Source organism: Plecotus auritus, assembly GCF_963455305.1.
Source record: "Plecotus auritus genome assembly, chromosome: 7".
Taxonomy (NCBI): domain Eukaryota; kingdom Metazoa; phylum Chordata; class Mammalia; order Chiroptera; family Vespertilionidae; genus Plecotus; species Plecotus auritus.
In genome coordinates, this window is record NC_137774.1 from 50,704,522 (window position 1) to 50,720,119 (window position 15,598).

The following is a 15,598-nucleotide window of genomic DNA, read 5'->3' on the forward strand; positions in this document are numbered from 1 at the left end:
TTTGTAAATCACTTTCTATCTCTCAACTTATCAGTTGACCCCATTCGTTAAAATTTGATGTGCTTTGTATATTGTTCATCACTCATTTAAGCCCTAAGGTGAATGTAAAGAAAAAAATGAATTGAGTTTTGCTTTGCTGTAACTACATATTCGTTTTTATTTTAAACAAAGTGGAATTTTCTTCTTACAGCATTTTTATTTTGACAGCTTCATGATTATGGTGCTATCTTGTCCACTAGGTGTTAATTGATTTTTCTTATATGTTTATAAAACACTATAAAAAATGTAATTTGGATATTTAAAGGTATTCTTTATTTGGATATTTAGGGGTTGTTCTTTATTTTGGTGACTCTAGCTTTTGCTAATTATATATCGAGAAAGGATTTTCTATGCTCTATAAGGTGTTTATAAGCAGTCTACTTCTGATGTAAGGTTCAAGGCCTTAAAATAGTCATGAATTATTTTGACTGACTTATTCTGTGGATAAAAGCAATTTACTTAGTTCATTTTGAAAGGGAATGCCATGCAGCCCCTTTCCTCTCAAAGTCTCCCATTGACACCATCAGCCTTTCTTGGGCGGCATCATTCGTCTGTACAGCTGAGGGTTGGCCTGGGTGTTAAGGACGTTTCTTCCAGCCCTGGCTTGTCGCACACTCAGGGCAGCGTGTGTGGAGTAGCCAGCCATCTGGAGGCTGTGGAGTGGTGCAGAGGGTGCCTCAGTGTGGCACCCAGCCTGTCCCTGAGGCTTTGTGCATTATGGTGTGATATCAGAGAACGGTGCTGTTTGAGTATCCTAAAAGGACTTTTGTTTGCTCTTTTAAAAATGCTTTTTTCTTGATGGTCACTAAATGTGTGCAGGTCTGGCTGTTACATGACAGGCTGTTCTTGTCCTGTCTCATCTGCATAAGATATCCTTTATATGCACTCAACTACTGTTTCCAAAGCGGGAATCGCTGTGGCTTTCTTTTTTGGGCATAAGTCGTTAGAGAATTAGAGAGCTAAACGTTTCTTCAGAATGTTTCCTTTGAAACAGTGTTTAGTCTTGGATTGCTGCCCTGGGTCCACGGGATTTTTGCTGCTGTTCTGTACGGAGGTGAGAGGGTTGTGTTCTGACTTGTAGTGCGGCGTGTGGGCCAGGCAGGCTGTGCTCCCGAGCGGAGAAGGGGTGACAGCCTGAGCCAGCTGCTCTTCTGCGTGTGCCTCTGTGACTTCCAATAAGCCCCCTGTTGGCCTTTAGCTGCTCATCTTCTGCTTGTCTCCCCACCTTTATCCAAACCTGTTTCTCTTTTCTGGACCTTGTTCTTCACTCTAGCTACTCAAGCCTGTACATCTGTCCTCTTTTCTGGAGCCAACGCTTCCCTGGGAGGCTCGGGTATACACCATGTGTGGGACCACCAAGGTAAAGGAAGAACCCCTTTGCCAAATACACGCTTTCTCGGAACTTCTGGTTTAGGTTGACAATCTCCACACATGCATTTAAGTCACCTTTGCAAATTATATTGATCCCAGTCAAATAAATAGAAATATGAAGAAGCCAGTGCCTGGCCTAAGTGTTAGGGACAAGGCGTGACCAATGGTAGGACTAAAAGTTTCTGGATGTTGCTGATAAAATTGGACTGAAGGGCATGCCAGCCAACTTGTGGCCATTAGAAGGGATGTCAGTTTCTCTGGCATTTACATTTGCTTGTTAATGTCAGTGGTGGTGCCTTCCAGTCTTGCCTCCTGTGGCCCTCACATGTTTGACACCCACGACACCTCATTCTCCTGATTCTTTCTCCAAATATTCTTTGTCTGAGTCTGTCAGGATTCCTTTACTCCCAAAGGTAAAATTTTGGTGTTTCTGATACACTCCTTTTCACTATCTTTGCTGGCTGTTCTCTCGGTCTCAGCCATGGTCTGTGGGCGCAGGACCCCAGAGCGTTGGGCCTCCGACCTTCTCCATCTCTTTCCTGGGCTCCGGTGTAATGTTCTGTACACTTCTACCTGGATGGCCCACGGTTCCTCAAAGGTGGCGCCTTTTCCTGAGCCCAGCCAGCTGGATCACCTTCCCCCATTTTCCTTATTTATGTCACTGTGGTCATGCTTCTTCATGCACCTAGGTGCAGCCTTTACCTTTCATTCTTTTATGCTGTTATTTTATCTTCCACCTTTCACAGTTAAGAAGTCCTAACAGTTGTTCCATCAGAATACTCTTTATATCTGCCTGGTTCCCACTCGTACTACGTTTATACACAGTGGATGAATGGCATAGACTCTGAGATTGTTTCTCTGCGTAACTGTGCCTGCTGTAAGTCCTGGTGCCCATTGCTACCAGGCTAAACTTGCAGTTATGGGTCACTTTCTTCATTAGACGGTCTCTACTGCCAATCAAATGAAATGCAAAATCCTCAACTTGATATTCTGCAATCTGACAGCCGCCACCCTTCCTCCTCTTCCTCTGATAAATTCTGCTCTGTACTTGGCCTAGTGGTAACCCTGAAAATATGGCAGAGAACAGGTCAGGGCTCCCACCTTCCAGGGACCCATGTTCCATGCAGGACCATAGCATGATGAGTGCTGTGTGGGATGATGAAGGATGCTGTGAGGGAGGAGTCACTGGGAGGGCCACTGCAGACATGAGGATCAGAGTTCTCTCTAAGGGGTAATATTTACGATGAGATCTGGAGGTTGAGAAGGAGCTGATGGTGAGAGAGGCAGAGGAGACAGAAATGCACAGACCCTGAGGCAAGAAGGAGCTTGGCTTAAAAACAGAAGATCCTTGTGAGGGGAGACTAGTCAGTGAGCTAGAGAGGGGTACCAGATGCACTTGTGTGGCTGGGGAAAGAATTTGCATCTCATTCCAGGTGTAGAGTCAAAGGATTTTCCATGCAGCAGAGGGATATGATCTGTGTACATTTTAAAATATCATCCATTCGTGCTGGAGCAAGGTAGAAGAAAGAGGAGAGCAATTAGGAACGAGGCCCTTCCAGTTGTCCAGGCAAGATAATAGCTTGGGCTAGATGACATGTTTCTCAGTGTCAGCATATGACATTTGGGGCCAGAAAATTCTTTGTTGGGGGCTGTCTTATAAGATGTTTATAAGCATCCCTGACATCCACCCACTGGAGCACAGCAGTATCCATCCCCTCCAGTTGTGACAACCAACTCTGTCTCCAGGCATTGCTGACTGTCCCTGTGGCAGCACCACCCCTGGCTGTGAACCATGGGACGAGAGGATGGCAGCAGAGGTGTGTTTGAAATGCATTATGGAGAACAGACAGTACTTTGCAATGGATGGGATGTAGAGAAGGGAGAGAAAGGAGAGATTCAAAAATGCTTCCTAGCTGTTTGGTTTGACAATCTAGGTAGATGTCACAGGTGCTTTAGAGTCTTGACAGTGGTCTCTTGCCCCTGTGCTGGTTCTTGGAATTATCCAGCCACCTATAATGTTGCCCATCCCACTACTCTCCTGTTTCTGCATCCCGCTGAAGGTCCCACTTAAATGCCATCTTCTTGAAGTCTTCTTCTCCAGTTAATTCACCAACCATGACCAGACACTTTCTGGCCCTGTAGCTTCTGTAAACCCCCAGGAAAAAAGGACCAGGGCTTAACAAAAGGGGCAGTCACCATGGATGCTTGGATTGCATGGCTTTGCTTCTGCATCTTGCCTCTTCTCTTCGTTTCTCTTGGTGGCTGTAATCATTCTCTAGTCATCTTCTGGGTCCTGGGGGCACCATCTGTTACAGGCAAGCCCTTTGCTCAGGTAGAATTAAGACCCACCTAGCAGGCCCTAGTTCTTTGCTGCCTTGTGTTATACAGTTATTACTGTATGTCTGTCGTCTCCCTGTCAAATAAATTCTGAGCGCAGGAATGAGACCTTGTTCATTCCTTCATCCCACACAGTGCCTAATGCCCAGCATGGTACTGATTGTGAAGTAGGTATTCAATAAATGTTTGTTGAGTGAATAAGAAAGTGATTCAATCTTAAACATCCACCTTATTTTTTCTCTCTTTTATAATGGAATTAAAGGAAAATGAGCATTTTTCTGTGATGAACACACATAATTTTTATAATGGGGAAAAATGTTTGTTTTTCAATGGAAGGTTAGCCTTGGTTGGGTTCCCTGGAAGATGGCTGGTCTGCTGTTTGCAGTGTGGGACCTGTGTTGGTAACGAGATGCCTGCTCTGCTTCTGTGTTTCAGCTCTAGTTGTCAGCACCACTTCGGCGGGATTCGCATTGGCCCCCGGGCCCTTCGACTTGTCCTGTTTTTTGCTCACTTCTGTGGGAACAGGCCTGGCATCCTGTGCTGCCAACTCCATCAATCAGGTGGGTTTGTCACCTTCCAGGTAGATCATGATACTGTGACTCATTCCCAGCTTGTAGTATTATCACTTTTTTAAAAAAAAAAATTCCAAAGTCACATATGCATGAAGAGGTACTATGAACTTGTAAGAATGTATCCAAGGTGTCTTTTCTTTTGCTGTGAATGGTTTTCAGTTATGTTCTGGTGAGAAAACAATAGCATATCTGCTTCAACTGACCAGCATGCCTTATGTTAGAAAGTGCTTTAAAGCTGTCAAACTTTTCCATTCTTGTCCATTTCCGGTACATTTCCCTGAGCTCATCGTTGTGTGCTAGTCTTTCTTTCGTTTGATTTTGCATTTTAAGTCACTAGTATAAAAACAGAATGCATATCCAACTTTTAAAAAAATTAGTAACTCAGTATTTAGTAAATCTGGTGTATGGTATCAGATTATATCAAAATTAGGATGTTATTAATTAGCTAATTGTATTTAACGTATTATTTAGCATATTATTTTCAATTAGCATGTTATTTATTTATTTATTTATTAATTTCTTTATTGATTAAGGTATCACATATTTGTGCTCATCCCCCCATTCCCCTCCCGAACCCTTCCCCACGCATGCCCCCACCCCCGTTGTTCGTGACCACTGGTTAGGCTTATATGCATGCATACAAGTACTTTGGTTGATTTCTCCCCCTTACTCCCACCCTCCCCTACCTTCCCTGAGGTTTAACAGTCTGATCGATGCTTCCCTGTCTCTGGGTCTGTTTTTGTTCATCAGTTTATGTTGTTCATTATTTCCCCTAGATGAGTGAGATCATGTGATACTAGAAATACACTTAATAAGAACCGAAAATGGGACAAGCAATAATGGTTATGCTGAGAGGCAAATGAGTCAGTCTGTAGTGAGTTTCTTTCTGGGCCAACAGTTCTTTTGAGTCCCAATTTCAATGTTAAACAGTCCCTTATGTGTACATGTCTGCAATGATATTTCAGTTCTGGATGGTGGACAAATGGTGGTAATGCAGGTCCAACCCTCTCTGGTTTGGTCCTAGGCAACCTGCAGCGATGCATAGCTGCTGACTGCTAGTATGGCAAGGTGTCGTCAGCGTCTTCCATCTCTGGACTGTTTCTCTTCTGTCTTCATGGCTGGAGCAATTCCTCTCTGTTGCAGGAATCCACATGGTCTTGGAGTTGTTTTCTGAAAATATACAAACATATTCTCGACCAAAAGTTAATAAAGGAATCTTTTCTATAAATTTGACTTACGACCCTTTTTCATTTTTTTGCCCAAACGATTTTCCTTTGGCTTGTTTTGACACCGTGTGTGTTTTTCATGGGTGTCTTGCTGTTAGCATTACAAATGAAAGTTAATTTTCTAAAGTAAAAATTTTCTAGATGTAATTTTCAGGATATTTTTCCTTACATGATATTCTTCTACTGTCCCCCCTTTTTTGATTTAAATATTAGGAGGCATTTGGAAATTTTATAATGTAGTCTTGATAGCTTTTAAATTTTAATTTTTTGCAATAAAGTATAACTGCTTTAGGTTTATTACATGTTATGCAATTTTACCATGAGATGAACTACCAATAAAAATTTTAGTTAACACTTCAGGAACAGCTTTTTGTCCAGTACCATTAATTTTTCTAGAATATTCGCTTATTTCACTTAGCCAATTTAAATTAGTCTGAGAACTTGACTATTTTAGTGTCAAATTTAATACTCTAGCAACAATCTTATTTTACCCTGTAAATATTAGTGGGAAGGATTATTTGCCTTCTTGAGTAGGCCCTGAGCATTCCTGATGCTAGGCTGGATTTAGATATCAAAAATCCACTTCTCCACACCATGGGTACAAGACAACTCAAACAAGTCTTGTAGCAGTGAGAGGGCAGCTGCTGTCGGCCAAGTCTCTGTCTGTTACCTGGGTCCCGATTTGAGCTGGGCATGGGAAGTGAAGCAGCCATGGGGGCAGGAGACCTCCCTCAGAAGGGGTGAGGGTTCAGGCCCCTGCAAAGTTGGGCGGGTGAGGGTCTGTGCCCCACCTCTGTTGACTCCCAAGTTCTCTCCTGATGGCCCCTCTGCGACTGTGCCTGTCTTAAGTTGTTCCTTCCCTGAGGAATCTTACCCGTCTCTGGCTAACCAGCCATCCTCCGGGGCCAAGCAGGGTGATGTGAGGTTCAGTTCTGTCTCCTTGGTGGCCTATGCCCCCGTGGCCTCCACGCCCAGCACCTGCCTTGGGATCCCCTGGTTTGCTGGCGGGGCCCCGGGCACTGATCACATATCTTGGGGAACCCAGGTTTCTTCTCTGGGGAGGGCACAGCTCACCCCACTGGGCGAGAGACAGATCCATGGTACCAGCCACCACGAGGCTTCAACCTCAGGATGAAGAGAAAGCTCAGGCAACAGCTGTGGGCAATTGGATTGTGAGAAGAGGATCCCTCTTGGCCAAAGGGGCAAGAGAGGCCAATATAGAATGCTCTGGTGCCTTCCCAGGGGGCCCTCTATACAGTGGAAGGGATTAAATCCCTTCGTGTCCTTTTTAAATTGCTGCCAGACATTCAAAGAATTAGTTTGTAAGTTTGTTTGGGATAATTGTACATTATGCTGTTGTAATTCTAAAATATCAAGAGATGTGTTACCTTTGTCTCCAAGCACCAAAAAGATGATTTTTTATTGATTCCCAAGGGTGTGCAAGTACTATTATAGGTAATGGGGGTAATACAAATCTGGGAAAAATTATAATGAGATTGTAGAATAATAACATGTAAGGATATTCTTTGCTCTAGGCCATGGCAATTCCATTTCAAACTGGCTGTCAATTTCTTTTTGTATAGACAAGGTCTTAGTTACATTTTCTGCACCTCTCCCAGGAGCAAGTAGTGATAGCCCCTTCCTTTGGTGTCCATGCAAGCCAGAAACCTCTCTTTAATTTTACACACAAAGGAGCAGTGGTTTGATTTTGTGTCATACAAAAGGGAAGCTGGGTGGCGACCCCTGTGTAATTATACTTCTTAGCCCCACCCATGGTCCTCTGGATGACCTAGGTGTTTGGTATTATTGGTGACTACATTAGGCGGGAGATCAGCCCACGTAAGGGCTCTTACCCATGAAGGGTCAGGATCATAAGTCCAAAATACTTCCCCGTTTGCCCCAGGTAATATTACCGTACAGCTGATGACTGCTAGCATGGCAAGAAAGACGTTCTCAGGCGTTCTTGGGGTTCTGGTTACCTCACAATTTCTTTTCTATTTTTTTATTATTTTTTTATTTTATTATTTTTATACATATGTGTCCTTATTCCCCCCCACCCCAATTAGCATGTTATTTAATTAGCATCTTATGTTTAATGCCTCTTCCCCCCCACATCAAAATAATTCTCTAAAAGATTTTTTTCTCCTGTCTGGTCATTGTGGTGTGCCCCAACGTTGTGGCTTTTTCATAAGATACTATGTGAAAAAGCTTGGCTAAAACTTAGGGAAAGCTGCTTGCTTTCATCACAAGAACACCCAAGAGGAACTGGAACAGTTTTAAAACAGGAACTCAAGTCAGCAGCAGGAAAACAGCTTGGCTGAGTGAATATATAAGTTGGTAGTCCACAAAATATGGGGATTTTAGTGTTATAATGCCTAAACTCATTGTGTTTTTATAATGTATTATCAGTTACTTGGAGAAGTATGAATCTATTTCAAGTAAGATTTATTTTTTGTTATTATTTTTAAAGTCAAAACAGTCTTATAATGAGGTTCAAATAGCCCTCCCACTTTATAGCAGTATTGTCGACGCCTGTGGTCTGTGATGCCACCTCTTCCAAGTCGCTCCTTCCTTTTGCTGCCCTCCCCTATTTCTTGGCTAAGAGAATAATTATGGTTTCACAATGAACATGTTTTTAATGAAAGTTTGAGTGAAAAGCAATATAAGCAAAATGGATTTATATGGCTATTTTGGGTCTTTTATGAAAAAATTTTAAATTTTTACCTTTGTTTAGTTATAATCTAGGCCATAAGATTCAGCCAGGAACTTAGTCTAGTTTCCAGGCTTGTGTGTTAAATTGAAGAGCTGTATTTACCCTTGAGGTACTAACTGCTGTCTCCTGTTTGAATTACATAGATTTAAATGAAAGATTTAAAATAAAAGCGTGGGAATTCAGGAAAAACAAAACAGTAGCAACAACAAACTAATAAACATCAAATGATTAGCAGAAATGTCAGGATTTTATAAAAGACTAGAGGCCCAGTGCACGAATTCGTGCACCAGTGGGGTCCCTGGGCCTGGCCTACGGGATCAGGCCAAAAGCTGCTCTCTGACATCCCCCGAGGGGTCCCAGATTGCGAGAGGGTGCAGGCCAGGCCTAGGTACCCCACCGGTGCACAATCAGAGCTGGGGAGCGACCACGGGAGGACTCCAGGACATGTCCAGCCCGTTTCACTCAGTGCCGATAGGCCAGACCCCAGCAGCAAGCTAACTTATTGGTCAGAGCGTCTGCCCCCTGGTAGTCACTGCATGTCATAGCGACTGATTGACCAGTCGACTCTCTGCCCCCTGGTGGTCAGTGCACGTCATAGCGAGTGGTTGTGCGGCCTTAGCATATCATTAACATACTATGCTTTGATTGGTTGAACAGACGATCGACACTTAGCATTTTAGGCTTTTATTATATAGGATAATACAGAGCCACCTTGAGTTGAAGCTGTGACACCCCCAACCTGCCACTGCCCTAAAAAAAGGCGGTTCAAAGAATTTATCTTGGAAAAAAAATTAAAAAAACCTGTTAGTTGTAGCAAGATAGTATCTGGAGGAAAGAAATGGAGTGATTTACATTTAATCAGTAATTTACAGAAACTGAATATAGACCTAGGTTTTAGAAACTTTAAAAAGACTACGAGTTTAGGTGGCACTTTATCTCAGTCTGTAGGAAGTTTATTCACAATAGAAAGTGAGTGGGGTCTGTCGATTTTAAACTGTTCCTGAGGAAGCCTCAGACTACGTGATGGGATTCCTCCTGGTGCTGAGTGCTTCCTGTGGGCTGTCCAGCCCTGCCCTGCCACTCACCTAGCACCTCCCCTGCTCTTCCTTTGGTGCACTTTCCCCTCCTTCCTCCACATGTCACTTACCACCCACCGGCCTCTTCAGTGTCGGGCATGTTGTCACCTTAATGGATGCTTGTTGGGTACATGAATAATGGCTTCATCTTCTTGTATTCAACATATTGCTTCCTTCCACTTTTCTTGGGCTCTAATTTCAGTTGGAAGCTTCACAATAGTTTAAAAATGTTGCTGATTCCCATAACTGTACAATTCTGTTGTTATTATGTTATTGATCAGCTTCCCAAATTACGATATTCTGTAAATAACATGTTGGAAATGTTTTAGTTCTAGTGTTGGTAGGCATTCTTATAGAATCAAGTTAAAGGAAGGTGAGCACATTTTCATTAGTGCCTTTAATTGGTATAATGCTGGACAACAAGGGTTTAGCTGAATTTTTGAATAGCAGATACAGAAGTAGTCTTTGGGTAAATGATGGCACTTCCTACTTTTTTTAGGGAGCTGGTGTTCACTCTAAGAATGCATATATGTGGTGGTAGGTGTAAGAGTTCTTCAGCTTCTAATAGAGATCCCTGGGAGAAAAAATGCCTACTGGCCATTTTTAAAAAGGAATTCCAATCCAGTTCACATTTCTAAATACTTTTTTTTGGCTGTTATTAATTTAGTTCTGAGTGACTTTTCTTTGTACCCCACTTCTGTGATCTCTCTATAAAAGTAGGAAAAATAAAGCCTTGGAAAATGATTCTTATATTTGTTGTAAGGAGAGAAAATGAGATTCATCTTCTGATTTATGAAGTAGTGACTAGTGCATAAAGATATATATGAAACCACTAACATAAAACTGTAGAAAGGAATTACATGGTTTATAAAATATACATATGCTTAATTTGACACTATAGTGTGGCTTTAAGGCAGGTATGCTTTCAAAGGATGAAAGCCATCCATAAAATGTTTTTAATTTAGCCACTAAAAGATAAAATATTGTTGATGGCTTTGACGATTGAATCTTGAGAAACAAATGACTAAAAGTGAAAAGCTGAATAAATTCAAGTAGAATGAATGAAGAAATTTAAAAAGATAAAAATTATCATAATTACTTTGAATATTTGACTTCATAGATGCTATAATAAACTGTATTGAAGATTATTTTACTTATGTTACATATATGGATTTTTAAAAAGAGGTTAAGAGTATATGTCAATAAATACATTTCTACAAAATACATTTTAATTGTGACATACTATTCCATTTTATGGATGCACCAGTACTCAACCAGTTCTCTATTATTGCAAATTTTTGCTTCTAAGGTAACACAAAGTACCGGAAGTGAAACTGCTGAGAGGAAGGCTACCAGCCAAAGTGTATATGAAACTGGTTTAACTTTGAAATATATGATCTTAACAAAATAACTCATTTCTGACATTCATGCAGTGCTTCCAAGTTTACAAGGCATATTTACATAATTTATTATTTAAACCTGTGGCCCTGTGAAGTAGGTGGCATTTCCATTTCTATTTGTAAAAAAATTAGTTTAGCTGTTGAATTATTCTTTTTAAAGGCAACATTTAAAAAATGTATTATGCAAATAATTTATTTATTGCAGAACAGTGAGAAAATGGAGATAAGCAAAAAGAACAAGCTTTTGTTTTACTTTTCCATTATGCCAGACACTGTTGTGTGTTAGAGCTACAGCAGAAAGCAAACCAGATTCCTGCCCTCATAGTGCTTACACGATCCCTTATTAACACTTGAAACCTCTATGATCTTATTAACCAGTGTCACCCCAGTGCATTTATAGACTTCTTTATCACACAGGCACACACCTTCCAATATAATTTTTCTCAGGGAAATGAATTATATACTATATTTAATTCATATATTTTTCCATAAATAGTATATCAGAAACATCCTTCCAGGTTAATATTTGCTATAACATGATTTTAAGAGTTATATATAGATACACCGTGATTTGTTTAATCAATTTCTTCTTCTTGGACATTTTAGAGATCTCCAGTCTTCTGTTCAACATAAACAATGCTGAACTGCAATTCCTGTAGCTAAGTTGTTGAACACGTCCTTAACTATGTCTTTCAATAGATTTCCAAAATCATGTGGTGTGTTAAAAGATGTGCAGTTTTCAAAATAAAAACTTAAAATTAAAAAAAATATATGTATATTTAAAATTGATTTTAGAGAGGAAGGAAGAGAGAGAGAGAAACATCAATGTGCAAGGGAAGCACTGATCGGTTGCCTCCCTATGCATCCAGACTGGGGATTGAACCCACAACCTGGGTATGTTCCCTGAACAGGAATCGAACATGCCACCTTCTGGTGTGCGGGACTATGCTCCCAACTGAGCTGTACCGGCTAAGGCAAAAAAGGTATGTATTTTAAGTACAGCTAAATTTCTTCTCCAAAGGTCTTTAGTTTGTTTCATGTCAACTTAAACTTTCATTTGACAGTGTGTGAGAGTGGTCGTCATCAACACTGCATGTTACCCTGTTTCCCCGAAAATAAGACAGTGTCTTATATTAATTTTTGCCCCCAAAGACACGCTAGGTCTTATTTTCAGGGGATGTCTTATTTTTCCATGAAGAGGAATACGGTACACATTTATTGTTAAATGAAAATAAAGGAAATTTATTACCTGTATACGGTACGGTAGTACGGTAGTTGTCAACACAAACCAGACAAACTGTGAATCCTACAGTATCAAGAATTTACTCATTTATTCGATGACAATCATGTCATCATCTTCTGGAACATCATCATAACAATCCAATTCCTGAATTTCCTGGTGAATTTCTTGTGACTCCATTTCTTTCAGAATCAGTGGACCAAATCTCTCATGTTTAGCAATAGCACTGTCTTTAAATGAGTACTTCTTGTCAAGGTAGCCTGCTCGCAGTGCATTTGCAATGCAACTGTCAGTGATTTTCTCCCATGAATTCTTTACCCAAGTCACAACTTCTTGCAGTTTAGGTTTCACAAAGTTTCCACGCTGATTTCTCTTCATTCTATTTTCAATGTAGTCATTAATTTCCATGCGCAAATTGTCTTTGAATGGCTTGTTTATTGCAATATCAAGAGTCTGGAGATAGGCCGTCATTCCTGCGGGAATCATTATCTGATCTATTTTTCTTTCGTGAAGAAATGTCTTCATGTCTTTAGCGCGGTGAGTGCTGGCTGCATCCCAGACTAGCAGACCTCTTTGGCTCCCTCGCATAACAAGTGGCAGCATTAAATCGACCCACTTCCTTATAACTGCTTGTGTGGCCCAGGCTTTTTCAGTTTCAAGAATAAAAACGCCCAAAACACGTTCAGTCTTTTCCTTCTTGCCCTTAGAAATGATTAAAGGTGGGATTTTAGTGCCATCCAGACGAATTGCCAAAATACAGGAAACACGTGCACTTTCATAAGCAGTGGAGGGAATGTACGCTAAGGAGGCACCCCGCTGTTCAATTGTTGTTTGAGATGATTGGCCCATAAACACTGCAGTTTCATCCATAGCAATCATGTTGGAAAGATTGTATTTAGAGAAGTCAGCATCATCAATAAAGGATTTGAATGCAAGTGCTCGCTTAATAACTTGAGTATCTTCCAACCTAAACAATGTTGTAGATCTTCTTAAAGACAGTTCACTTCGCTGAAGGAAATTATCCAGCCAGTGTTGTGATGCTTTGAAGTCTTCGGGGGCTATGTCAAACTGTGGTGCCATTGCAAGGGCAAATTCTTGAATCTGAGCCCTATTCACAACCAAAGCCTTTGCTCTCCTGTCAACAACCCATTCACAGATCAGGTCTTCCAGCTCGGAAAATAATGGTTGCCGACCTGATCCACACTTGCGCTTTTTAGCATTTCCCTTGTCCACTTGTTCAATGAGGTTACCATACTCTGCTCGCCATTTTCGGACCAATCGGATACTCAACATCTTCTCTTTGCAGAAAGCAGTAAGATTTTGGCCCCAAGAGTCTTCCACGATTCCTTTCTTGTACTCCACAGAGTAGCTTTTTCTTTTTGCGCTCATTTCTAGGGGTAAAAAAAAAGGAATTGGGGTATCAAGGTGGGGGGAGGGGGATCACTCAAAATGACACAGGGGGGATCAGAGGGGGGGATCAAAATGGCACAGGAGAATCAGAGGGGGGATTACCATTTTAGTAACCCCTTTTGATCCTCCTGTGTCATTTTGATTGTCCCCTCTGATCCTCCTGTGTCATTTTGATTGTCCCCTCTGATCCTCCTGTGTCATTTTGATTGCCCCCTCTGATCCTCCTGTGTCATTTTAAGTGATCCCCCTCCCCCCACCCCTGTGCCACTGAACACCTTCACCAGACATCCCCCCTACCCCTTTATCAGACATTTACCCCCTGGGGCCTGCCTGGGGACTGTCACTGGGCTTGCTGGGGCCTGGATCTGGGCTGGAGCAGGGTCTGCCACTGACTGAGAACCTTCAGTCATCATGAAGGCGGCCACGAGCATCAGGTAGTGTCACCAGAGACAGACCAGCACTCACCACCTTCGCCGCCTCCCGTCCGCTCTAATCCTCGTGTTCTTCTACACGCATTTGCAAAAGTCTCCTCTCTCCCGCCCCGCGCTCACCACTCACTCCGACCTCCGCTCTGCCTCCACACAGCAGTGACGTCAGGACTCTGCGTAATGTCACTGGTTGCTAGACGCCAGTCGGGGCGGCCCTAGTGACCAGTTTATGGTAAATTAATTTTCATTCTGAGACAGAGCCTGGGGCCTTATTTTTGGGGGATGCCTTATATTTCACTCAGAAGGAAACCTGTAAGTAGGTCTTATTTTCGGAGGATGTTTTATTTTCGGGGAAACACGTAGAAAGTCTATGCCAGGTTTATAGGTAACATTAGATGTGCCCTTTTGAATTAAGTTGTTTCGATTATTTAGGAGGTAGAGTTATTTTTTCTTTGGGGATTTTTTTAATGCTTTTTGGCCAATTTATGTTTACTAGTGAGTTTTGTCCATTTTGCTATTAGGCACTCACTTTTGTCGATCAGGTCTTAGCTTAAGGTATGTAGATTGGATTATTAACTATCATTAGGACTTAAATATTTTCTGCAGTTTTTTAGGTGATTTTTGTTTGTTTGTTTTTCTTAATCCTCACCCAAGGATATTTTTCCATTGATTTTTAGAGAGAGTGGAAGGGAGAAGGAGAGACACATCAATTGGTTGCCTCCTACACACACCCCCACTGGGACTGGGGACCAGGGATTGAGCCTGCAACCTAGGTATAGGCCCTTGACCCTGGGACCCTTTAGTCTGTGGGCGAATGCTTTATCCACTAAGCCAAACTGGCTAGGGCATTTTCTGCAGTTTTTAAGGGTTTTTTGAAGTACAGATGTTTCGAATGTTCAACCAGCCAGATCCTTTAATTTTCAATACAGGGTTTCTCAGCCTCTAAACTCTTGACAGTTTGGGCTGGATAACCTTGTTGTGGGGGTCTGTCCTGTGCTTTGTAGCAAGAAGTGTTAATAATAATAACAATTGCAGCTAACACTTATTTCGTATTTGCTATATGCCAAGTAATGTTCTAAGCATTTTACATACATTAGCTCATTTGTTTAAGTCTAGGTTCATGGGATTTCAAAAATGGCTCTTTTGAAAGATCAAATACATGATGAATGAATTTATAACCTAGTCTTAGCTTTAAGAAGAACCATTGATGTTCTCAGAGACTTTATTTTGGAGAAAATTATAAGAAAGGCACAAAACATAAGTAGAATTTCAGATCAGAGAGGTAGGTTATAATTAGAAAGATAAAGTTGATAAGGTATGTTATTTTTAGGATCTAGTGTATCTTTGAATTAAGAATTTTTACGGAAGGAAATAAAATAGGGTCAAGAAGAGACATGTTTCTTGTTTCATACTGACAATACTTGAGAGAATTTTCATGGCTGAAATAAGGTAAAAAGGAAGGGCTTTGGATAAAGAGCTCTGAATTATAGGGTGGGTTGGGCAAAATAAAATTTACAGCCTTTAAAACTCTGAAGGAGAAACAGATAAAGATTTTTCGGTTTTCTCCTGAATATGAGATTAATATCTAATGTATCTTTCTCCATTTTCCCTTTCTCTGATGTTTCTTTTGTTTTGACTCTGCAGTCTGCCTTGAGCAATAGGAATTGACTTCCATCTTTCACGTTGAACAAAAGTGGTTATTAAATGTGGTGTTGTATTCCAGGAGAATAGAACTGAAGTTAGCAAATGCCAGTGATGTCATTTATTGAACATCATTTGAGTAAGA

The 15,598-nt window shown here is 41.2% G+C and overlaps 1 protein-coding gene across 1 annotated transcript in view; it reads left to right on the top strand.

Annotated features, from left to right (window-relative positions):
- COX10 (cytochrome c oxidase assembly factor heme A:farnesyltransferase COX10) overlaps nt 1-15,598 on the top strand; it is a 128,515-nt gene that overhangs the window by 31,320 nt on the left and 81,597 nt on the right. Inside the window, exon 4 of the mRNA XM_080678290.1 lies at nt 4,183-4,307. Coding sequence (XP_080534416.1) covers nt 4,183-4,307 — 125 coding nt within the window. The remainder of the gene's footprint in view (nt 1-4,182; nt 4,308-15,598) is intronic.